Here is a 25701-nt window from a genome sequence, read left to right as displayed (position 1 = left end):
AGGCTTAAAATGTGTCTGTCCTCTAGCTTAGATGGTGTGAGGAAGTATTTTGTTGAATGTTAAATGAATCTGCTTGATGATCTCTAAGTGTTGTTTGGTGTGTGGGTGTCCCTGTCACTAGATGCCAGAAGAGGAGGCATTCTGTGTGTTTGTGAAGCTGATGCAAGACTACAGACTGAGAGAACTGTTCAAGCCCAGTATGGCTGAGCTTGGTCTCTGCATGTACCAGTTTGAGTATATGATCCAGGTAAGCCCTGGCATGGGTTCGGAACACGATTCAATGACAAACCTTTTCAGAGCATTATTGATGCACTGTTAGACTATCCTTATAACTTTGATTTACTGAGACAATATCATGAATAACAACTTTATATTTAATAATTTAGCTTGTCATGAATCAGTCAGTGTCATGATGGGTCATATCTATTTATGATTATATATTTTAATCTATTATCTATCTCTCTGTCTCTCTCTTTCTCCCAACGTTCCCCCCTCCTTCAGGAACTTCTCCCAGACCTCCATATCCACTTCCAGGCCCAGAGTTTCCACACCTCTATGTATGCCTCTTCCTGGTTCCTCACCATCTTCCTCACCTCATTCCCTCTCCCTGTTGCCACCAGGATCTTTGATATCTTCATGTTAGAGGTGAGTCCACATCCCTCAACTGTATACCAAAACAAGTGTCAGGGCTGCCATTTTGCTGATAAACAAATCCCAGATTGTAGCTTTAAAGAATTGTTTCTGATTTACTCATGTTTGACAATCTACTTCTAGTCTACCGAGTGAGTCCAGAATATAGTTTGTATTACAGCAAACACAATGTGCTGTGAGTAAATGCAAGCATTTGGCACCCTCTGGTGGCCTTGGCCAAAAGCCCATAACTTAAAATCTATGGACTAAAATTCGATTTCACCTCATTAACGCAGTGCTTCTTTTGTCTCAGGGTCTGGAGATAGTGTTCCGTGTGGGGCTGGCCATCCTACAGATGAATCAGGCAGAACTCATACAGCTTGATATGGAGGGAATGTTACAGGTAAGACTGAGCAGCCATAAACATTGGAATAACAACCCTGTCTGAGTTAATGCACACAATTATCAATTCGATACACTTTTTTTCATCCCTGAGGGGCAGTTATTGCCAGCAGGCATAAGATACATAATCTGGTCCCAGATCTGTTTGTTCTGTTGTGTCAATGACCGTAAGAGTTGGCTAGACCGCATAAACTGATCTGGAACCAGGCTATGGCATACAGATTGAAAGACAAACGCACTCGAAGTTGCTTTATGTGAGCATGTATGTCTGGTCCTCACCCATTGTCTTCCCTGCTCTGCTGTAGTACTTTCAGAGGGTCATTCCCCACCAGCTGGAAAGTGGACCAGACAAGGTCATCCTGGCTGCTTATAATGTCAAGTACAACGCCAAGAAGATGAAGAAGTGAGTAGTACATTTCTGCTTGCTCTCTGTGGTCTAGGCCGGGTTACTGGAGATTTTTGCTTGAAGCAAGTACAAGTGTTGGCGGTGCTCTGTATTGATGCTGTATGATTCCTGTTTTCAGGTTGGAAAAGGAATACACTACAATCAAAACTAAGGAGATGGAGGAGCAGGTGGAGATTAAGGTGAGTGGTGGCGCAGTAGCCTACGTTTTTAGTTTGGCAGTAGTACAGTGCGCTCTTATAGTCATCACATCAGTACAGCTCCATTTGATCACTATAACCGCACTCTCCCTAAGCCAAGTGCACTGTACTTAAAAACCCAGTTGTGTATGATGTTTGGAATAATTATTGTGTGTGTGTTGCGTGTCTTTGTTTTGCAGAGGTTGCGCACAGAGAACCGACTGCTGAAACAGAGGATAGACACACTGGAGAAAGTGAGTGAAAAGGAGGAGGAGAAGTTGAACCGTGGCTCTCCTTGCCATCCTATGTCATGACACCAGTCATAATAAGAAGCCATATTATACCAGTGAACGCTTGTCGTGGCTATTCACACAACAAAACCATAACCCCCTACATTAAACCATCAAGCGCTTGTTCATGCGTCTCTTGTTGGTCACTAAAGACACATGGTGGAGTCTTGTTGTTACTAACTGGGCTGTGAGTGTTGTCGGTGTATATCTTATTGGATAAATGGATCCTAGTTGGCTTTGGAATTGAAGTCTTCCATTGATATGCATGTCTCTGTCTTGAGATCCACACTCAGGACCAGTTAAGCCAGACTCTAAAACTGTAGCTGGCTGTGGAGCTCCACAAGGCTACATTCTGGGGTTCTTTGTAATTCCACCGGACACTAACCAACTAAAGCTGTAAAACGCTTGACGGACTCACTGTGAGAGGGATGGCTGTACACTCTAAGATGATGCAGAGGAGCACTGCATGCCAGAGTACACGGCTGCCTTTGTTGTGCATGTTGTTGGGATCCTCCTCTGTGTTTGTCAGAGCACAAAGATACAGGCATTGCCAGGCCTGGTCAGAGTACCAGGGCGCCATGCAGAGGCCTGAGTATCTGTCCCAAATGACCAGGCTCTGTCTGGGACATAACCACTCACTCATATAACAGTATCGCTTCAAACAACAGTCGACGACTGCAACGTCATACCCAAAATATTAACTGGAATGACACAACAGCTTCTAAAACTTAACCGTGTGGCACGAACTTAAAAAGCATGGCTTCATCTAAACAACTGTTATTTTGCTGTTTTATAGCTAACTTCTAATGCTGCTTTTCCTCTTAGCCCCGTTCAGCCTTAGTCTTCTGCTTTGCCTGTCTGAAACTCATCACCATGTCTCTCTCACCACCACCACCTAATTTTCACTTTGTCACCACTTTATCCCCCACAACCTTACCACGACGACTTATCACCACCACACCTGAAGACCATGTTCCTTTTCTACCTCCGAAACTGGCTAAATTACTAAGACACTATGTGGCGTATCCTAACCTTTCCCATTGACATCAATGCATGGCTAACTGAAAATTCAACTGAAGTGGAATTTAAGATTTCTCGAATTGTTCATAAATAATGTATAGACTTAATCGCTTGCCAAAATGACGGAGGAAGGACAATGAACATTGAATTTCCCTTTTCAAAAACAAAATCAAGTGTTTTGTTTATATTTAGGTTATAACTGTGTTATTTGGTCTCTCTCTTTGCTTTATCTCTCTTGTGGATATTTCTGTTTTGTAGGAAAGTGCTTCATTGGCAGATAGATTGATCCAGGTATAAACCTTATTTTTCTCCTCCTTTACCCCCCCATCTCACATTGCAATTTTCACCACTTAGATTTCTCTGTATCTCAATGTAGCTTTGCATGCTCATAATTTAACCTTTAAATGATGGCACAATAAATGTCTTTCCGATTACAGTATTTTTTTTTATCAATTAATGTAAAATGAGGACATTGAAATCAGAAAAAATAACTAATCTCCCAGCATGCGCATGTATCTCGAACCATGCCGAAACAAAATGCTTAGAGCTATCAATCAGTCAACCAATAAGACTGTCAAAACATTTGCAGAGAAAAAAAACAGCCTGCGTTTCTAAACTCCAAATCCCACTTTTAAATAATCTTTGATTTGCCCACCCCTTCCGCCCATCCCACCCCCGTGGTGCACCCTGCTCATCCGACCCCTCGGTTGGTTATGTCCTAAAGGGACAAGTGACGCGTGCCCAGGAGGCAGAGGAGACCTACCTGGTCATGCGGGAGCTGGCCACGGTCAGGCAGCAGAGCGAAGAGGCCACAGCTCAGCTGGAGCTAGCACAGAGCACCATCAGGGATCTCCAGCAGAGACCCCTATTGGTAAGGAGAAGCACAGTGCTCAAGTTGAAGGTCCTGTATGGCTCAGTTGGTACAGTGGTGATCAGGGGGGGCACAATGTGAGGATAAGCTTCATTCTATGTAAAAAAAGAAGAAAATGCATATTTAAACATGCCTCTTGAGCTGTCTGTATCCTCCTGACTGGTGTGTATTATTATTATTATTATATATATTTTTATTATTATGTATGTATGTATGTATGTATATTAATCAAGCAAGCAATTAGTAAATGTACTGAATAAGACTCACATTCCTTTCAATCTTTTGCCCAAATTTTTTATATAAATAATGCTTCTCTGCCTTAATCTGGGCAAAAGATTGAAAGGAATGTGAGTCTTATTCAGTACATTTACTAATTGCTTGCTTGATTAATATATATACATACATACATACATACATACATACATACATACATACATACATACATACATACATACATACATAATAATAAAAATATAATAATAATAATAATAATACACACCAGTGTATTATAACTTGATTGATGGTCTGAAATGTCTTCTTGGGAGATTGGGAACCTATCTGGTCTAGCTAAAGACAACTTCATACAGTTGATAGGTGGCTAGTAGTATTGCAGAGAAACAACAACAATATGTTTGTATTTAATTTAAACAGGGCAGATCTGATGGGGCACGTGCACCTGTGCCGCCTCTGGTGGTGATGGAAATGCAGGAGACACGTTCACATACAAAAATTGTATGTACTCACTGTACTGTAAACTGCTTTGGATTTAAGAGCCTTCGTAAATGGCAGTTATTACAGTGCCCTCAATGGGAGGGGTGATCACCAGGCCTGGCCAATTGAAATGTGTACATTGCTTAGCACTAAATCTGCAGTGAGTGATGATAACAGTGGATATGGATTCTCCCTACCTCTCCACTGCAGAACGCACTCGCTCTCTCTCACTATACATAATGATCCTGTTTGCATGCATGACTTGAAATCGGGACATGCTGTTTGACACAGTTCAGCCACCTTTTTCATCCGTTAACATACTCCCAGGAAAGGATTCATGAATTTATAAGCATCTGATGTATGGGTGTGGAATGGATGGTACCCCGGCCAGCAGGACCCTCTCTTGGTGCAGTATATCCTTTGGCCAAACAGACCCCTTAAATATTGATGAGGTGAAACATGTTGTGATAATGTCTGCACTGCGGTGAATGAAGCAGTGTTTTGCATAATGTGCTGCTATATCCATTAACCATTTATAATGACTTGGAAGAGGGAGGCTCATTTGTTCTCCTAGAGAGGAAATCAATGGTGCAGAGAATATGTTTTTGAAAGTGAAGTGCCATACTTCTTGGTTTATTTTAGAGGAGTTGTTAGCGGTGAGCAGTTGAACTAGGTAGCTAGCTTCTTCTAGGTAGCTAGCAAATAGTTTTTTTTGTTTTACAATACTACAGTGTGTTTGAGATTTAAAAAAAAATATATATATATATATATACATACACACACACACACACACACACACACACGTTGGAAGTTTGCATACACCTTAGCCAAATACATTTAAACTCAGTTTTTCACAATTCCTGACATGTAATCCTATTAAGAATTCCCTGTCTTAGGTGAGTTAGGATCACCACTTTTTATTTTAAGAATGTGAAATGTCAGAATAATAGTGGAGAGTGATTTATTTCAGCTTTAATTTCTTTCATCACATTCCCATTGGGTCTGCAGTTTACATACACTCAATTCGTATTTGGTAGCATTGCCTTTAAATTGTTTAACTCGGGTCAAACGTTTCGGGTAGCCTTCCAAAAGCTTCCCACAATAAGTTGGGTAAATTTTGGCCCATTCCTCCTGACAGAGCTGGTGTAACTGAGTCAAGTTTATAGGTCTCCTTGCTTGCACACGCTTTTTCAGTTCTGCCCACAAATTTTATACAGGCTTGAGGTCAGGGCTTTGAAATGGCCACTGCCAATACCTTGACTTTGTTGTCCTTAAGCCATTTTGCCACAACTGTGGAAGTATGCTTGGAGTCATTGTCCATTTGGAAGACCCATTTGCGACCAAGCTTTACTTTCCTGACTGATGTATTGATGTTGCGTCAATATATCCTCATAATTTCCCTTCCTCATGATGCTATCTATTTTGTGAAGTGCACCAGTCCCTCCTGCAGCAAAGCACCCCCACAACGATGCTGCCACCCCCGTGCTTCACGGTTGGGATGGTGTTCTTCGGCTTGCAAGCTTCCCCCTTTGTCCTCCAAACGTAATGATGGTCATTATGGCTAAGCAGTTCTATTTTTGTTTCATCAGACCAGAGGACATTTCTCCAAAAAGTACAATCTTTGTCCCCATGTGCAGTTGCAAACCGTAGTCTGGCCTTTCTTATGGTGGTTTTGGAGCAGTGGCTTCTTCCTTGCTGAGCGGCCTTTCAGGTCATTTCGATATAGGACTCGTTTTACTGTGGATATAGATACTTTTGTACCTCTTTCCTCCAGCGTCTTCACAAGGTCCTTTGCTGTTGTTCTGGGATTGATTTGCACTTTTCCCACCAAAGTACTTTCATCTCTAGGAGACAGAACACGTCTCCTTCCTGAGCGGTATGACGGCTGCGTGGTCCCATGGTGTTTATACTTGCATACTACTGTTTGTACAGATGAATGTGACACTTCAGGCATTTGGAAATTGCTCCCAAGGATGAACCGGACTTGTGGAGGTCTACAATTTTTTTTCTGAGGTCTTAGCTGATTTCTTTAGATTTTCCCATGATGTCAAGCAAAGAGGCACTGAGTTTAAAGGTAGGCCTTGAAATACATCCAAGCTTCTAAAGCCATGACATCATTTTCTGGAAATTTCCAAGCTGTTAAAAGGCACAGTGAACTTAGTGTATGTAAACATCTGACCCACTGGAATTGTGATACAGTGAATTGTAAGTGAAATAATCTGTCTGTAAACAATTGTTGGAAAAAGTACTTGTGTCATGCACCAAGTAGATGTCCTAACCGACTTGCCAAAACTATAGTTTATTAACAAGAAATTTGTGGAGAGGTTGAAAAACAAGTTTTAATGACTCCAACCTAAGTGTTTGTAAACTTCCGACTTCAACTGTATATACCTGAGTGAAAATGTATAGCGTGTATATTGTTATACATTACATTTGTATTGTTTCGAGACAGTGTGATTTGAAGTCGGTCATTTGAATTAGTTGTTATTTCAAGATTCAACATAATATTTCTACTCAGAGACCAACCTTAAGGACACTGGGCCGGTTTCCCGGAGTCATATAAAGCTCTGACTCTAGATCGCTTCCTTACTCTCTCCTCTTCCTCTCTCCTCTTCCTCCTGCTTCCTCCCTATGTAGAAGGGCATCCCGCGCTACACAGAGGAGTCCATCCTGCAGTTGGAGAGAGAGCTGGTTCAGGCCAGGCTAAAGGAGGCTGAGTCCCAGTGTGCCCTCAAGGAGATGCAAGACAAGATCCTGGACATAGAGAAGGTGTGTTACCTGGCTCAAACTGTATCATCAATTCACACACTGTCACGGTGCCTCCTAGTCCCACACCTCTGTCAGGCATTCCGCATGGAATAGGCAAACGTTGTGGGATATTGCAGATATAAATGTCATGACCAGAGTGGACGTGATTCCTTTTTTTTATATGTAGAGACTAGTTTTTTTTTCTTCTTCTAAGTACCGTAAATTCAACTTTTTTTCCCAGGTTTTGAACCTCGCGGCTTAAACAATGACGCGGCTAATATATGGATTTTTCCCGCTTTAATTTTTTTTTTCCAAAAAAAAAACACTTTCTGTGACGTGCTCAGTTTTTTGGCGGCATGAAGCTTTCATTAGACCAATGAAATTGCCGAACGGGTTAAGGTCAAACAACTTTTTTATTTACTGTTTAGATTAAATCGAGCGCTCTCAAACTTCCCATCATTCTGATTACGGTAGTCATTTTGTCACCCTCATCATGGCAAAGACACGGAGAAATGCATATGATGCAGCTTTCAAGTTGAAGGCGATTGATCTGGCTGTTGGAAAAGGAAATAGAGCTGCTGCACGGGAGCTTGGTCTTAATGAGTCAATGATAAGACGTTGGAAACAGCAGCGTGAGGAAATGACTCGGTGCAAAAAGACAACTAAAGCTTACTGCTAATTTTTTATTTTTTGTTACAAGCCGTGTTTCGTTAAAGCCTATTTATTTTTGTTACAAGCCGTGTTTCGTTAAAGCCTATTTATTTTTGTTACAAGCCGTGTTTCGTTAAAGCCTGTGTAAAGTTCATTTGTTTCAATGTACCGGTAGGCACCTGCGGCTTATATGTTCAAAATATATATATATATTTTTTTAATTCAGTGGGTGCGGCTTATATTCAGGTGCGCTTAATAGTCCGGAAATTACGGTAAACATTTAAATCTGAAAATTCCACAATGTTGTGCCCTGCTGAACACATCCCTGGTATTTTACTGTCCCGTGATATAAGCATCCTGAAGTCGAGTCTTCTCAGTCATTGTTTTGGTTGCCTGTCCCCCAGAGGAACACATCTCTGCCAGATGACACCAACGTGGTGCGGTTGCAGGAAGAGCTGATAGCAGTGAAGCTGAGAGAGGCTGAGGCTGTGATGGGGCTGAAGGAGCTCAGACAACAGGTCAGAGACCTGGAGGAGCACTGGCAGGTGAGGATGAACATCTATTCTCCACACCATACACACACATGGAAGATTCAAATACATTAACATATAACATTTTATTGGTCACATACACGTGTGTAGCAGATGTTACTGCGGGTGTAGCGAGATGCTTGTTCTTCTAGTTCCGACAGTGCAGCAATATCTAACAAGTAATATCTAACAACTTCACAACATATACCAAATACACACACATCTAAGTAAAGGAATGGAATTAAGAATATATAACTATATGGATGAGCAATAAAACTTTCCTTCTGTAGGTCTATAGTGTATTGAATCTGATGAACTTAAAATATAATTTGTTATGTGTTTGACTTGACTAGCTCAGCTGTACCATGAGTACTACTTCCCAAGACACATCACTAAGAGACCCAGAGAGGATTAACATGAATATAACCGATGTAAATGTTAAATGTAGTTTTGTCATCTTGCTCAATCTCCATGTGTGTATGAGTTGAGGACTGCTATTTTAGCTGTGTCGAGTCCGAACATCTTTGGTTGACTGTGTGCTTCCCCCCTCTCCCCCTGGTCCTACAGCGTCACCTGGCGCGTACGGCAGGCCGCTGGAAGGACAACCCTAGGAAGAATGCTGTGTCTGAGCTGCAGGATGAGCTGATGAGTGTCAGGCTACGGGAGGCTGAGGCCCAGGCAGAGCTCAGAGAGACACGTCAGAGGATGATGGAGCTGGAGACACAGGTCAGTCAGACAGACACACACAGGTCAGGCTTTGGAGAAATATTAGTAGTGTACCAATTATGGCTGTCAAATGATTAAAATAATTGAGTACATTTTTGAATTTGCTCAAGTATTAATTAATCTTCAGGCATTCTAAATGAGTGTGATTATAGTAAAAAAAGAACTGGCTCTATGGGTTCAAAGAACAAAGAACTTTTAAATGTCCAACAATGTTATGAAAACACTGTAACCATCTGTCCTGTTCAGATAACTTTACACACATAGGCCTCCACACTCGCCCTCTCGCTGGGCGAGGTAGTTTTGTATGGCCTGGTGCTCCGGGTGGGCGGAGTTTGCACATTTTAGGCCATTCCATTGTTCCTTAAGTGAAATCTCCACCCACCCGGGGCACCAGGCAATACAAAACAAACTCGCCCACTTACTCCCGCTCTCTCACACATCCTCTGTCACACACACACACACACACACACACACACACACACACACACACACACACACACACACAAATTATACACACCCCACCTTTAGAAATATCTTTGAGAAGCCTATTCTTTTTCAGTTCTTCCTGTACCATCCACATTTGTGCGTAGCCTAGTCAGTGGTCAAGTTATCAGGTTGATAGCTAGTTAGGTAACATGACTAGCTAGCTAAACAATGTTTGTTATCAAAGTAGTTTAACTTCTATGGGCTAGTCCCACCTGCGGGACACAGCCAGTGAAATATCAGGGCGGAAAATTCAAAAACAACATAATGTCATAATTCAACTTTCTCAAACATACGACTATTTGACACCATTTTAAAGATACACTTCTCGTTAATCTAACCACCTTGTCCGATTTCAAAAAGGCTTTACAGCGAAAGCAAAACATTAGATTATGTTAGGAGAGTACATAGACAAAAATAATCACACAGCCATTTTCCAAGCAAGCATATATGTCAATAAAACACAGTGAAATAAAGCACTAACTTTTGACGATCTTCATCAGATGACACTCCTAGGACATTATGTTACACAATACATGTATGTTTTGTACGATAAAGTTCATATTTATATCCAAAAACAGCATTTTACATTGGCGCGTGATATTCAGAAAATGTATTCCCACCAAAACGCCCGGTGAATGTGCACATCAATTTACAAAAATACTCATCATAAACGTTGACAAAATACATAACAATTATTTGAAGAATTATAGATAGACTACTCCTTTATGCAACCGCTGTGTCAGATTTTAAAATAGCTTTACGGTGAAAGCACATTTTTCAATATTCTGAGTACATAGCTCAGCCATCACGGCGAGCTATTCAGACACCCGCCAAATTCAGGGCAACCTAAACTCAGAATTAGTATTAGAAATATTGTATTACCTTTGCTGATCTTCGTCAGAATGCACTCCCAGGACTGCTACTTCCACAAGAAATGTTGTTTTTGTTCCAAATAATCCATATTTATGTCCAAATACCTCCGTTTTGTTCGTGCGTACAGATCACTTATCCAAAGGCATAACGCGCGAGCGCGGAACGAGAGACGAAAAGTCGAAATGTTCCATTACCGTACTTAGAAGCATGTCAAACACTGTTTAAAATCAATCTTTATGGTATTTTTAACGTAAAATTGCGATAATATTCCAACCGGACAATAGCATATTCATTCAAGAAGAAAAAGGAGGGGCGGGCTCGCGGGACCGAGCATATCCAATCCCTTTGTTGCCAGGCAGACCACTCAGTAACTGAGCTCCTATACTCTGCCCAATGACAGGAAAATGCTCAAACCACTTTCTGAAGGCTTTAGACAGCCAATGGAAGCCTTAGGAAGTGCAACGTCACCCCACAGACACTGGAGCGTCGATAGAGAATCAAAAGAACTACAATTCCCAGACCTTTCACTTCCTACTTGGATTTCTCTCAGGTTTTTGCCTACCATATGAGTTCTGTTATACTCACAGACACCATTCAAACAGTTTTAGACATTTCTGAGTGTTTTCTATCCAAATCTACTAATAATATGCATATTCTAGTTTCTGGGCCAGAGTAGTAACCTGTTTAAATTGGGTACGTTTTTCATCCGGCCATGAAAATACTGCCCCCTAGCCCAGACAGGTTAAAATGGCCCGTGACATGCTCATGAATCCACGGCAGAAAGAAAAAACATAGCTCCAGTAATATTGGGCATAACTTAGACAAGATTTTGGCAAGAGGCACAAGGTCTTCAGCAATGTAAAGGCACTAGCATTGACCGTAACTGTGTTCCGTGTTGTGTTATGCGCTTAAAAGGTTCCGTTCTGTGAAATGGAGATGCGATTAACGGCATCAAACATTTTTGCGGTGTTTAACATGTCAGCCCTAGTACCAATGCATCTTCACATGCATGTGTGAGAGTAAACAAATTGCTTTTTCTATTGCATTGTCCAACCACTAGGGGGCAGCAGAGGTACATATTCTTAACTGTCAGTAGCTCCCATAAGGATGTTGTATTCAGAGTTAAGTTACTACTTTCTAATGTAGTAGGTGAACAATGCCATTAAGCAGATTCAAGCTATAGTACTTGCTTTAAATGGGTTGCCTCTTGTGATATTACAGTGGGGTTGTGAATAGAGACTATTCTAGAATAACAGAAATGTGTGATGAGTAAACTGCCCCCTCCCAATATTTACCTACCATATCCTTCCCCTCCGGCAGAACCAGATCCATAGCAACCAACTGCGTCGGGCGGAGCAGGAGGGGCAGGGCTTTCAGGAGCGTGTGACTGTGCTGACAGCCCAGAATAAGGGCCTACACATTCAGCTGCAGGAGATCAAACGCAAACAGGCAGAGATTGAGTGCAAGGTAAGAAAAAGTATGTGCTGTTGAGATGACTAGAGCCAAGAAAATATCTCAGCCGGCACAGTTTGGTTTGGGTCGGCATGATATTGTGAAATGGGTATGAGTGTATCGGCCCCACAATCAGTCAAACTGGAAATATTTCTCAATCACTGGTTTGATGAGTTGTCAAAAATCATCCTTAATCTGATCCGTTGCTTCTTGTTAAAATCAGATCTTCAGAGTCCAGGTTCTGAAGAGGGAAGCAGTTTTGTTTGACATCTTCAGATAACATCTCTGTGCTGCTGATGGTGTGTGTGTGTGTGTGTGTGTGTGTGGCAGCTCAGCAACACCCCTTGTCTCTTGGGATTACTGCAGGAATCATACTAAACAACTGTTTCAGAAGGTTCGAAGTTTGTGTTAAGAGTAGCACTCAGATGCACGTTGTTGTGACCCTGGTGCTTACAGTGTGTAATGGCTGTCAACATGTCTTTGGTAACACTCTAGAAACATTACTTCAGTTGAGTGACACTGGCCTGACAGTGTTTGTTCATTTGTTTGTTTCAGAACAAGGAGGAGGTGATGGCGGTGAGGCTGAGAGAGGCTGACAACATCGCTGCCATGGCCGAGCTGCAGCAACAGATCTCTGAACTGGAGATACAGGTACAGTACTTAACCCCGGCCTCCCTCCCTCACTGTCACACTAGCTTGGTGCAGAACATTTAGCCTAGTCATGGACTAAAAGTACTTTTCATCTATATTGACAGTACTTCATAGTCCATGACTCGGCTTAATTTGTGTCCAGCCCATAGACTTCTCTTCACCATAACCCACAGTTCAACACTCCATACCCACTCCAACATATGAGCACACAGGCAAACTCTGAGTGCATCAACTCTTGACAGACGCCCCAAGAAGGTTTTACAGTTTAGAGCCTGTATCTATTTGTGTTCTTTGTTGATGTGAGGAAGAAGGTGGGGTATTTTTAAAGTGGCAGTTTACTGCAGAGGTGAAAGGTGAACCAAGAAACCATGATCATCTCCCGGAAGGACAGTGTGACATCTTATAGTCTAGCATATCATACCAACCATGCTCATGCTTGATTTGGTACTCTAAGTTAAACCAGAACTAAAAGCTTGTGTTATTTGGTCAGATATTTTTAACTGTGTTTATCATCCGTCGAAGCCAAGCAGTTTAAACACCGCCTTCGCCCAATGCTGATACGTCCAAATAACCTGTGACAAAAACCTAAGACCCAGAACTATGTATTTGGAGATTGAGATCAACCTTTCTCTGAAATAACTGAACATCATGGAAAGGTAGTGTTTTGTACCGTCAGAAGAAAATACGGGTTAGTGTTTAATGTATTAGCAGCAGCTAAACAGATTGTCTGCCAGTAGAAAATAACCTATGCACTTCCTGTGCTAATGATTTGTCAGATTATTGAAACCTCTGTGTGCGTCTCTTCATATCATGCTGCGGTTCCTTATCTAGTGTGGTGTTGGGGTTGTATGTGTGTAAAACTATACACGATACAACACTAACTCATTTTCTGTCATGAGAATAATCAGGGGAGACCGACAGATTGCTTCAGTTCTTTCCATCAGCTCTGAGTCTGAAGAAATGTTAATGCAGAAGCTTTGATGTCTCAACCCGTCGAGTCAACGTGTTGGTGTTTCAGAAACGTTCCCATCACCAGTTAACTAAGTGTCAGACTGTCTGCTTTCTTCACACCATTGGCCCACACACATACACCCTCTAATATACCCTTTATACCCACAGTTAGCCTATACCACAGAGTTAATTAAAAATGGTGTACAAGAAATAGACAGCCTTATATGCATTGTTAAGCATCTTAAATGTGATATTTTCAAGAACTCACCATTTTAATCAGTGTCAATAGACTTTTTCAAACCAACATCCCTTCCATACACACACACACACACACACACACACACACACACACACACACACACACACACACACACACACACACACACACAGTGTAGTCAGGTTTTGTTACTAGGCGCTTCAACAACAGTGCATCAACACCAGCGTTCACCACTACCGAGTACCGCCCCCCTCACACTCTCACGTCATCCTATGAAACCATTATTTGCCTCCGATGATGATCTCAATCTTCACTAAACTGAGTTACTTTTTAATCTAGCCTTCTCTGAATATGCTGTGCATAGGATGCTAACAGTCTCTGCCAGACAGACAAAACTGGTATGTTCCCTATGTATAACCACTTTGTGTGGTGCCAGTGACAAACTCTTGGTCTGTGGTTTGGGTACCTGGGTACCTGGTTGCAGCTCTTAAGGTTGTGGGTAGATGGCCTGTGTTACCTTAGCTCTCAGTCGCTCTGGTTGTAGACCCAGGGGTAAGAGTACAAGAAAGTAATGACTGATAAATTGCTGTCCACTGCATTTAACACCTCGAATAAAGACCCATAAAAGGTGTCTGATGGCATGCTATAACATGAGAGGTTTGCTCTTTGTGAGCCGCGCCACAGTACAAGTTACTTTTTTCCAAATAATGAAGAAAGTGGGTACTGTCTCGCTCAACCTTAAACTTAGTCTTTGTTGGAGGGCGGTTCGCACACAAATAGACAAAAATTGACAACTTCAGAAGTTACTTTTTTTGTTTCTTTCTCCAAATAGGAATGTATTATGTGTAGCTTTAGTTAACTCATCCAATGAGTGTCGCCCACTTCTGCCCACTGTACCTTGCAGTGTTTCCCTTACCACTGTAGTACTCTTAGCTTGAAAAAGCCCCTGTGACGGCCTGCCTACCTGATCTTCCTGTAACTAAAACATCACTATGGCCCACCTGCACTACCGCCCGCTATTGGAAAGTATTCACAACACGCCAGTGATGTCTATATTTATATCTTGAGTTAAAGAATTTCACAATTATAGGGTCGCAAAGAACCTCCAGTACTAAACTACCATAAATATATCTGTATATAGAGCTCAGTCGATAAACCTGAACGTATAGTCAAATGGACATCATGGTTTTTACATCCATCGTTTTTGCAGTATGAAAGTAGCTGAATGTATGTGTGACCCATGATAATACCACAGCTCGGCTATCTTCTTGTCAAGACAAGAAACCACTTCCTACTGTGAGGCGAAGACAAACTGACAACTAGAACCAGAGGTGACATGTTGGAGGCCTATCTATGATTTTGTCCTTCTGCAGGCATGATATGCTCCCCAGATTTAGATGTATATTTAGCAGGGGGCTTTAGAATGTGCTGTTGCAAATTCAGTGGTTATTAGAGGTTCCTCAGTGTTTTTGGACTCCTCTCTTGAGAATTGTATCTGCAGTTTTACATGGTGGTTTGCTTTTACAAAGAAATGAAGTGTCATCTCCTTTGTCAAAAAGTCATGTTTCCTGTCTTGTGTTTTCTATAGGTGTTTGTTTTTAACACTAATATAATTAGTGTAACTATTGTTATTGGGGTAACTATTGTTTTTTGGGTCGGACATGATATGTCACAAGATTGCACAGAATCAATCTAACGCTACTCTGCCATATAAACCAAGATTGATTGTAGAGAGAAAACAAGCATGAAACTGAACACGAGATCTGGCCATCTAAACCATGCTGAAATGCCCATCTGTCAGAGGGAAACAAGCCACCATGTCACTAGCCAAAAGCCGTACAACAATAACCACTGGGAGGTCTGGGAAGGCAGGTTGGCGTTTTTTGGGATGATTCTTGTCCTGGAGGCAGAACTGAGCGATTTCCTCTAAATGGGCCAGCTGCAAAGTCAAAGTAGGCTATATTGTAAAAATTCATGAAAACAAAAATTGTCTTTTTGGTCATCGTTTAAGGCTATGATTAGGCATTAGGGTTAGCAGTGTGGTTAGGTTTAAAATCAGATTTTATGGCTTTGTGACACTGCCAACTAGTGACCACTCGGCAGAGCTGCCTTCAGAACAACATTCATTATGAAAAAAGCTAACCTGCTGTGGGTGTAGTGTAAAACTAGAGGGGCGCAGGCAGGCGAGGGAAGCCATGGCTGCATCCCAAATGGCACCCTATTCCCTATATAGAGCACTACTTTTGACCAAAGCCCAATGGCTGGCCAAAGGCTCGAATCAGTAGTACAGTATATAGGGAATAGGGTGTCATTTGGGATGCACGACATTACTTAAAGACGTTTGACGTGTCTGGCCACAGCCCCTAACCCCCTGGCACCTGGGGATCCACACAGCTGAGTACGAGGAAGTCTTGCTAACTGCCTCTCCCTTATCACTAGCTCTGTCAGTCAGGAGGGAGGGAGGCGACCTCAAGAAAAACACAGATTCCAGGAAGAATAACTGTTTTGTAGATCTCACATTGTCAGCTTGTCAGCAGCTTCTCAGGGGCCTAAGCCTACACCCTCAACCTCTCAACCCTTACCTGACCACAGGAACTGAGAGCGTTGTATATATTTTGAGTTGTTGGGTCAGACCGAGATGGTTAACTCACCTCACTACGTCACCCACCCCACCCCTGCTTTTAACTTCTTCCACTTTTTACCCTCTCCTGTTCCTGCGTTGCTGGTTGTGTTTAGCCTGAACCCTTCAGCCTGTGCCGGTGCCCCTTACTCTCTCTCTGCTTATATATTCTCCCAGGCTTTAGACAGGATTGATTTGAGGTGTGTATGGGGTATGTGTGTTTGTCTCCTGTGGCTGCAGCTGTCTGCACTGAGGAAGATAAACAGCACACGTGTCATGTTTGACAGTTAAACATACAGTAGCTACTAGCCTCATCCCCAGGGCCCAGAGAGGATAACAACACAAACGACTATAGATACCTTGTGTTAGCTTGGCTAGGTTTCCCACTTCATCTATGGCTTAGTCAACAGCCACTCTCTACATACTGTATATTTTATGATGCTTCTGTGATGCAAGTTTTCCAGTGATGTGTAGCTGTAGTGTCTCTTGTCTGGTGGTAGTAGTTTTCTCCCTCATTCCCTCCTACATTTTTCTACTGAATGTTACAACAGTGCAACCCAACCTGGTCTTGTCAAGTTGCCCTTATAGCAATTAAAGGTTTCCAACTTTTAAAGCATCTGCAGTGACACAAACGTCTTATCTCCTCTCCAGTGTTATGAGTAGCTGAACAATGATAAGTTATGTTTTAAGACGTGTGATTTTCTGTTTATTTCTACAGAAAGAAGAAGGGAAGGTCCAGGGCCAGCTGAACAACACAGACTCCAGTCAGTACATCAGAGACCTGAAGGACCAGATAGCTGAACTCAAACATGAGGTGAGTAGTTACAACAGGGGAATACTGAACCGGGAGAATAACAAACACGTTTGTATCTGTTGTTTTCAGAGATGATTTTGTTAATTGTATTTTTCATGTGTTTTGCTCCGATTTGTCTATTTTGAAGCCAACTGTAGGTTAGAAGTGTAAACTACGCCCAAAAGCTTCCTGCGCTGAGGTTGTTGATTTACCAGCACACACCCCTCTCCTCTCATCTTCTAAAAGATAACCCTTTAAACCAACTACTCAACATACTGAGAGAGGGCCCAGATTGAATAGAAGAGTCTCATAATCTGCTTTTGCTCCTCTGTGTACACCACAGCTAGCTATTATTACCTGAATTGCTAGATCAAGGATTTAAAGGTTATGAATTTCATCACAGAAATCTACAGGATCAGCAACTGATCGTACAGATTTGACGGTTTGACTTTGACACTATCACTTCAGCAGAGTGGACCATCTTTGATCAGATTAGTGTCCTTCAAATAATACAAAGACCTGATCAGACCTGAATGAAGGGATCCCTAGTAGGATTATATGGGCAGGCCCTAATGCACCCTTTTATTCTGTGTGGTGCATGTGCGTGCAATGTATTGTAATATGACATATGGCACATGACTCCAAGAGGCAAAAGAGGAGCGAGAGAGAAGCAAATATTTAATAAGGCCCGATGGGGTGTGGTGTATGGCCAATATACCACGGCTAAGGACTGTTCTTACGTACGCTGCAATACCACAAACCCCAGAGGTGCTTTATTGCTATTATAAACTGGTTACCAACATAATTGGAGCAGTAAAAATAAGTGTTTTGTCATACCCATAGTATACGGTCTGATATACCACAGCTGTCAGCCAATCAGCATTGAGGGCTCGAACCACCCAGTTGATATACATTTATAAACCACTCTTATTGTGAGAAGAGTGATAGAAAACCCGTAGAAGAAAAAGCCATTTGTTTTCTTCCAGCAAATCAATCCTTTACAAGGGAGGATCCTAAAAAAAGAGGACAACAAAAGGCTGGTGTCTTGTGTTTAAACTGAGCTGAGCATTAAATCATGCAGCGTGTCGCTCTGGATCTCCTATCCAGACAGTGCAGGCAGGCCGGCAAACAGTCAAGGCAGTTAATCAGACAGGCAGGCAGGCAGGCAGGCAGGCAAACAGTCAGGCAGGCAGAGCCAGTCGGTCAGAACAGAATCCCTCCGCCTCCTCTCTTCTTGCCTGGACTCAGATATGCATCCCAAATGGCACCCTATTCCCTTAACCCTTTGACGCGTACAATCACGTATTTGTGATCATTGTTGAGTGATCCCTGCAGCATACGATCTCAAATATGTGATTGGAACAGTAGAAACAGAACGTACGACGCAACAAACAGCATTGTCTGAACAGCATCTAAATATTTTTTTTGTGCTGATGGAAAATAAAGCTATTAAACTTTATTCCTCAATTTGACCTTTTATTGTAAAAGATACATGCGAACTTCATCATCCAAGCATCACACGGAACACTCATTCCGTAAACCAGTCTAAATAACAGGTTGCGCTGTCAAAAAAACAAAACAAAGTTAGCGACCTAACAGCTAGACTAGTTTACAATGTACCACGTCTCTGGTGAGCACAAGAGAATTATGTAATGTTGTTTAGAAAAGAAATGCGTGTCAGCTAAGCTAACAGCAGCTAAATTATTTGATGGCAGCCATGTTTGTTTGTTTGACTTGGCGAAAATTCCCTAATCCCAGAATGCCATTCACTACAAGACGCAAATAAACGAAGTCAAAGATGGCTGCGCTCATTGCCTGAAAAATATTAACTTAGTTTAGCCACTTTTCAGCAAATAACAAATCGTTGATGTACTTGTTAGTGTATACAAGAACCGGAGCATATCACTTGACAAGTCGTTTACTGTTTTTGACAAAGAAAATTAAATGTTTTCACCTCAGATCATCACACCAAATACAAGCCTACTGCCTAGCCTAACCATAGCGCGAAAGCTAAACAGGGATGAAACCATTTTAGGCGGGTTTGGGGGGGGGGGGGGGTTCATTTCATTTGTGAGGGATTTTCAAGTCAATGGGGGGTAGAAATGGGGGAAGGTATCGTGGGGGGATATGCTGCAGGAAATATTACTATGATGGGGGATTTATCAATAAATGGGGGGCAAACACAAGACGTTATAGGCTAAATAAAAATAAAACCCCTGGAAAGGGGGTTCTGAGCTGGCAACCCTGAGGTACCAAAGTTACAATCTGATGCTGTGTTCAAAACAACTGGGAACTTGGGGGGAGACAAGGTCCGACTGGGAAAAATCGTTTTGAACGGTCATCCAGCTCAGAATTCCAACTCTGGAACTCTTTCGAGGGCTCCGACCTGAAGATCATTTGCCGTCATGATTTTACCTACTATTTTTCCAAGTTCACAGTTGTCTTAAACTACAGAAGTCAGTCGAGTGAACTATCCCTTGTTTTAACATCTTTGGTCTGACAGACACTTACGTGGCAACCAGAATGCGTTGTATGTCGTCAACAAACTTGGCGCCACACATAGCCGGCAAATAGCTTAGCATTAGCTCATCATAATCAGTACAACATTCAAAAAAGTATTTTACACACATATGTGTCCATTACAATCTATGCAAGAATTGCAATGCATGATTTGTCACCAGTACTTGAAAACGTGAATAAAACAGCAAATACATTATGATCCGTACATGCATATGGTGTGCTACATTATAAACGACAACACGATATACAGAAAATAAGCCACTTACTTTGATAGGAACGCACACATGTCCAAAGTCCAATTTGTAAGGAAAACAACCATGAAGGCAATGCGGGTGCCAGCCAGAAAATGTGCAGGGGGAAAACGTTTGTGCAAGGCCTGTTCTGAGTAGAGATGCGCAATGTCTTCGTACTTGATCTGGGGGAAACACTAGGGAAGTGCTTGGGCTCTCGTTGAAGAGAGATGTTTGTCCGCTCAATAAAGCCTCAATCATAAATTGTCCACAACATTGAAATGGGCTACTTCTTATGTGAATTAACGAGGCCGAACACACCTCAATTCAAACTGTTAGAAAATAAAACTTGTTAGAAAATATTTTGAAATTGACAAGTTGAAACAGCCTATAGATAATTAGCAGTCAGCGTGCCTTGGTTTGAGGGCAGCGCGGGTCACTGTCCTGTTGTGTAACAATCACATTTTGGAACTGTGAGAGCATTCTGACATCACGCGCATGAAAAAACTCACGCAGGGGCGACGGTTAGAGATATTTGGAACTCACACGTGAAAAGGTTAATAGTGCACTAAATTTGACCATGGTCTGGTCAAACGTAGTGCACAATTAAGGGAATAGAGTGCCATTTGGTCAGAGTTGTTGTAAACGAATGGGCGGCAGTGAAACTATGAAACATGCTGATTGAAGCGTTGGTGGTGTAAGGTTCTAAATGGCCTCATAGCCAGGATCTTGGTGTACAAACTCCCCTGCCTGACCCTCATGACCTGAGAGATCTAATCCTGGAGATACTGCAGTTAGCTGGAAATACTGACTAGACTACTGACTTTTTTTATTTGCACACAAAATAATAAATTTGATTATAAGAATCAAAAGACAAAGTATCAGGATAGGTCAAATAAGAGGTGAATATTCCATTTCTGTCAATGCACAATTATTCAGCCTAATTTATGCATTTCTTGGGGATGGTAGAAGAGCAGTAGTGAGACCAATGGATCAGAGTAGATGGACTTGGACTAAGAAGAAAAAGTGACGCCTCAGTTCTTTTCAATCACACATTCTCATAAGAGAGTAAGGTTTCCAGCCGGCCACAGAGAGTTGAGCTAAACCAAAGTTGACTAATCTCTCTCAGGATCAAAAATAAGTCACGAACGGCTCTTGGTTTTTAGCCCGGAAGTGTCTTTTGGACACTTGCATCAGTCAAGTTAACACGGTAGTTTCAAATTACTGATCTCCGTTGTACATTTGTCCTTTTTTACATTTAACAGATTAAGCACTGGTATTTGAGAAAAGTGACAAGTACCGGTACAATAACTAGATTTAGCAATTTCTCTAAGTGTGTCTCTCTCCCTACATGTCTGTCTTTGCGAGGCAGGCTGACCCAGGTGAGTTCTAGGCAGGGCAGGTGTGGTCCAGACCAAGCTTTTGACCTGACCTCTACCCATATTCCACTGGTTTTGCAGCCTATACCTAATATCTGATGTGTTGTGGGGAAGGGGGGGGCATGGTCAGAGGAGGCTGGTGGGAGGAGCTATAGGAGGACAGGGTCATTGTAATGGCTGGAATGGAATAAATGAAAAGGTATCAAACATATGGAAACAACATGTTTGACTCAGTTCCATTTATTCAATTCCAACCATTACAATGAGCCCGTCCTCCTATATTTCCTACCAACAGCCGCTTCTGGAACTTGTCTACCCAAATGAGTGTGAACGTGCCCGCTGCATGTGTTTAGAAATTAATCTCCAAGTGTCAAAATTTCAGAACTGATGTTTTCATTGGTGTTGACGTCATTGTCTTTGTTGTAGTTTGTGCATGTGATTTCTAGAAAGATGAACGACCCTGATGTTCTAATGTGCTTCTACCTTGGCAATGTATGGATCTTTGATTTTACAATTCCCACTCACCAGTGTGTTTGTTTACATGTCCCCATTATACATTACTCTACATGCTCCTCCTTTAAACGCTTCTCGTCTTTTTCCACAGATCCGCTGCCTAAAAGGCCAGAGGGGGAGCAGCATGTCCAATCAGCCCGCTTTTGATGGGATCCACATTGTCAATCACTACATACCAGATGACGAGTCGTACCACTCCTCGGACGAAGACACAGGTGTAGGCAAGACCCCCTCCCACCTGGACCATCAGCACAGCAGCATCAGCCGCATCAGGCTGCACCCCTCCCTGGGTCTTGGGGACACTGACAGTGAGGGGGATGATGATGGGCAGGGTCTGGTTCTCTCTGTGCCTCCCATTGGCACCCACAAACACACCACCGTGTGACTGGGTGATGGGCACCATCGCTAGACGCCTGGTGGCTGATCAGGGCAGTTCTGATCTGGTACAGTGGGAGAGAGGGGTTGTCCAAGGTAGCAAGCCACTCTTCAGGAGAATGGCGTCTGACTGTCTGTGGGACTCCAATGTAGGGAGCTCCTTTCGATGGAATCTTTGGACGCTTGGAATGGAATGTGTGGGCTTTGTCAACAAGTGAAGTCGCAGCAGAATCGCACCTGTGGTGGAGTTGGTTGTTTTCTTTGTGTGTTGCGTCAGTCTGCTTTACTCTTGTTTTTCCAAAACCCACCTGAAGAGGATCATATCAGTGTGTTGCTCTGGTCTGGACCCCAGGCAGACAGATCAGAGAAGGACAACATGGAGGTTCAAGTAGCCTCCTGAGCTCCACGGAGCTAGGCTGACCACCAGGGGAGTGGACTGGGGTTACCCCGTCCAGGGTGACCCCACCCAGACAACCAAACTACAGGCACTCCCTCAGCCCCACAACCAACCATGGTAATACAGACACAACACAGAGACTGTGCAATAAAATGTTTTATGCTTTATGATGACTATGACACTTCTTTCAATCAGTTTTTATTTTTTTATCGCTTTTATAAGTGAACAATCAATAATGTACAGAGCCCTTTTGTGTGGGTGTCTGTATTATATCAGGAGAGAATAATGTACTGAAGAGTGATGAATGTCTCTATTGAACATGGTTAATGAGCCCCAGTATCAAACAAAGTGTCAACAAGCATTAGGGTTGTATTCACTAGACACCAAACAAAGGAGGGAAAAAAAGGACCAAAACAGGGAGGGACTAGTGTAGTACCTGTTTTTAACAGCTGATATGTCCCCCATCAGGGGACTACATACTAAATAGATTTTTAGACCAAGGAGTCGGAAATGGAGCTTGCAGTATCTCCAGGAACGGTGTACCACTTCTCTCTCTCAAAAAAAAAAAAGAAACATGTTTTTGTTTCAAAACTTGCCGTTTGCAACAATGTGCACTAATGAATACGACCTAGGTTGATATAATGTTGGCTTTTTGGCCTTGAGACATACCTGTCTATCATCAGGCCTGGTATAGGCCTATCCAAAGGTCAATTTGAATCCTGTATACTCCGTATATATGTAATTGTTTGTTTTTCATGTCCATTTTGACTTGAAAATATGTATCTAATGAATTATTGCATATCTGTTTCATGTAGGATGCGGCTGAAAGGGACATATCACTCTAGTTTTGTCAAGACGCACAGATAACTGATTAGCAGACATTTCTTTCAGACGTGGGCTGCGTTCCAATTCTCCACCCTTTTCCAGAAGTGAGCACTTCTTCACTTCCTCATGCATTTAAAAGCATTGGATTGGTGCAAGCATGGCTGAAGGGAGTTTCCACCATATTCCCTACACCAGTGCATTTCTTTTATATCTATGAGGAGGAGTGTACTCTAAGGGAAAGGGGTAGACTATGGGAACGTAGCCACAGTCTCAATGTACTGTAGATGTTTTCATATATTCTACTTTTCTCTGTTGGGATGATCTTACTTTTGGAGGAAGGACTGATTTAGGATCACTTCATAATTTCATAGATTAGAATACGTTTCAGCATGTTGGTTAATGGAAGCATGTAACTAGTTTATTAAGTAAACCAGCCCAGATTTAGATGGCTGATTTTGAAATACTGCTATTTCTAAAGTGGGCATATTGATCTTTAAATAAATAAGAATTAAGGGACATAATGTATGAGAACTGTAATCTGAATCTTGTATGAACATAAATAATGTTAAACAGAAGTATTGCTATGTTGTACTTTTGCACGAAATGAATGACGGTCCAAGCCAATGAAACAATCAACTGCATTTGGGAAATAACACTTATCTGAAAATACTAAGAAGATAATTCTAAATGTCTGTCAAATGGCAAACTATTCCCTATGTGTAGTGCACTGCTTTTGTATATTTAGTAGCCAAGGTGTTTCCCTGAGCCTTCGTTAGTAACGTGGCTCTTAAAAACCTTTGCACATCTACGAGTGATCCAGACTACTCCTGGAGCAGTCAAAGTGCATTGTTGGATGCATTGCCCTTCCGCGTCACATTTATTCACAGATCTCCGCTAAAAATATCCTAAACATCATGATTCTATTGGTCTGACTGTAACTGCCGATAACTTCAGAAGGACGTTAGTTGACTACAAATACAAAGTTGCCAAAGTATTTCTAATTGTTGCAAACAAATCAAAACCCGAGATTATTACACAGATTATTACATGGACTACAGAGCCTAATTAGGCTATTTCAATCTTATTGAAATCAATTTCATGTTTAATCAATTGAGTTCTAGCTTGCGACTAGGCTACAGTTTGTAATGTTTGCCTCTGTGTGACAACGTATGTAATGATATGCCCAATCTATGATTTCGTGCATTATTATAAGCATAATAAACCGTGTCGCCTTCAATAGCCATAGGTGGTGATCTCTCTCTATGAGCTGATCTGTCTGTCATCAGTATTGTGGGATAATTATGTTAAAATAAGGTTTGAATGGAGAAAGCTGATCCGAGCGCTGTTTTTCTTTCTATCCTATCAGTATCGACACATAGTCTTAAAACGCATTTAGCACACGTTCTCTTTACGTACTTGTTTGGTAAACACTTAAAATTGGCTCGTCAATTACGAGGCATCATGACGCAGTTTTGGCACTTTCAGAGAAAGACAATATAATGCAGTAAAGAGAGAAGTCTACATGGAATAATAACACTATGGAATAATCATTACCACACTCTGAAAACATGTATGTGAAATGAATGTGTTTGAGTTCACAAATAAACTTAACTATTTGATAAACGTTTTCAGTTCTGTTGATGTTATATATAGTGATGTGCTGTAATGGTAACCATGGTGGAGCAAAATACAATTCCATTCTCACATCTTTTACTGCAGTATCATGTCATTGGTTTCAGATTTTTTTTTTAAATAACCTTAAAATAGTTTTGGGTTGCATGAATTGATGGGCTTTTACCCTCCCTGTATATCATTGTTAGGGGTTCACAGCAAAGCTGTGAAACCTATTGTTCTTCTTAGATCATTTATTTTCCTCGACATGGTTAAATAACTCAAGCATAGATCAACTTTTTTCTTCAGATTTGGCACACAGAAACTAGAGTCCATGCGTAATTTGGTCAAAAACAATGGCACCAATTGGCCTATAGGTGGCGCTATAGGTAGCCTAACTTAGTCCCTCATATGTGCGGCCCCTTTAACATAGAAACTTTATGTATGTGTCTTTCCTTATGCTGAACAAATTTCCCTCAATCTGGACATTTTGGAAAACCTTTTGAAAAACGTATTCTCATTAACCATAAATCCAAATAACACCATGTAGGCCCATGGTACATTGCTTCTCAAACTTAGTTTGAGAAAAGCAAAGGGATTGGTTAAAACCTCTCTGGGACATCTGACACATTAGCGTCCCACCTGCG

At 41.8% G+C, this 25701-nt stretch overlaps 1 protein-coding gene across 3 annotated transcripts in view; it reads left to right on the top strand.

Annotated features, from left to right (window-relative positions):
* Positions 1-25066, top strand: part of LOC106560318 (ecotropic viral integration site 5 protein homolog) — a 44093-nt gene extending 19027 nt beyond the window's left edge. For 2 of the 3 annotated variants that reach the window (XM_014123104.2, XM_014123106.2), the window contains exons 5-19: positions 122-247; positions 502-645; positions 944-1033; positions 1338-1435; positions 1557-1617; positions 1815-1868; positions 3183-3215; positions 3649-3795; positions 7144-7275; positions 8310-8450; positions 9003-9161; positions 11841-11987; positions 12528-12623; positions 17130-17225; positions 21938-25066. In XM_014123104.2, coding sequence (XP_013978579.2) covers positions 122-247; positions 502-645; positions 944-1033; positions 1338-1435; positions 1557-1617; positions 1815-1868; positions 3183-3215; positions 3649-3795; positions 7144-7275; positions 8310-8450; positions 9003-9161; positions 11841-11987; positions 12528-12623; positions 17130-17225; positions 21938-22231 — 1818 coding nt within the window. In that variant the 3' untranslated portion in view covers positions 22232-25066. The remainder of the gene's footprint in view (positions 1-121; positions 248-501; positions 646-943; positions 1034-1337; positions 1436-1556; positions 1618-1814; positions 1869-3182; positions 3216-3648; positions 3796-7143; positions 7276-8309; positions 8451-9002; positions 9162-11840; positions 11988-12527; positions 12624-17129; positions 17226-21937) is intronic. The other variant, XM_014123107.2, reaches the window with a different exon arrangement.
* Positions 25067-25701: the final 635 nt, after the last annotated feature.

The sequence above is a fragment of the Salmo salar genome, chromosome ssa10 (genome assembly GCF_905237065.1).
Source record: "Salmo salar chromosome ssa10, Ssal_v3.1, whole genome shotgun sequence".
Classification (NCBI taxonomy): domain Eukaryota; kingdom Metazoa; phylum Chordata; class Actinopteri; order Salmoniformes; family Salmonidae; genus Salmo; species Salmo salar.
The sequence above is the reverse complement of the archived record's forward strand: the minus strand, read 5'-3'. Positions and strand labels throughout refer to the sequence as shown.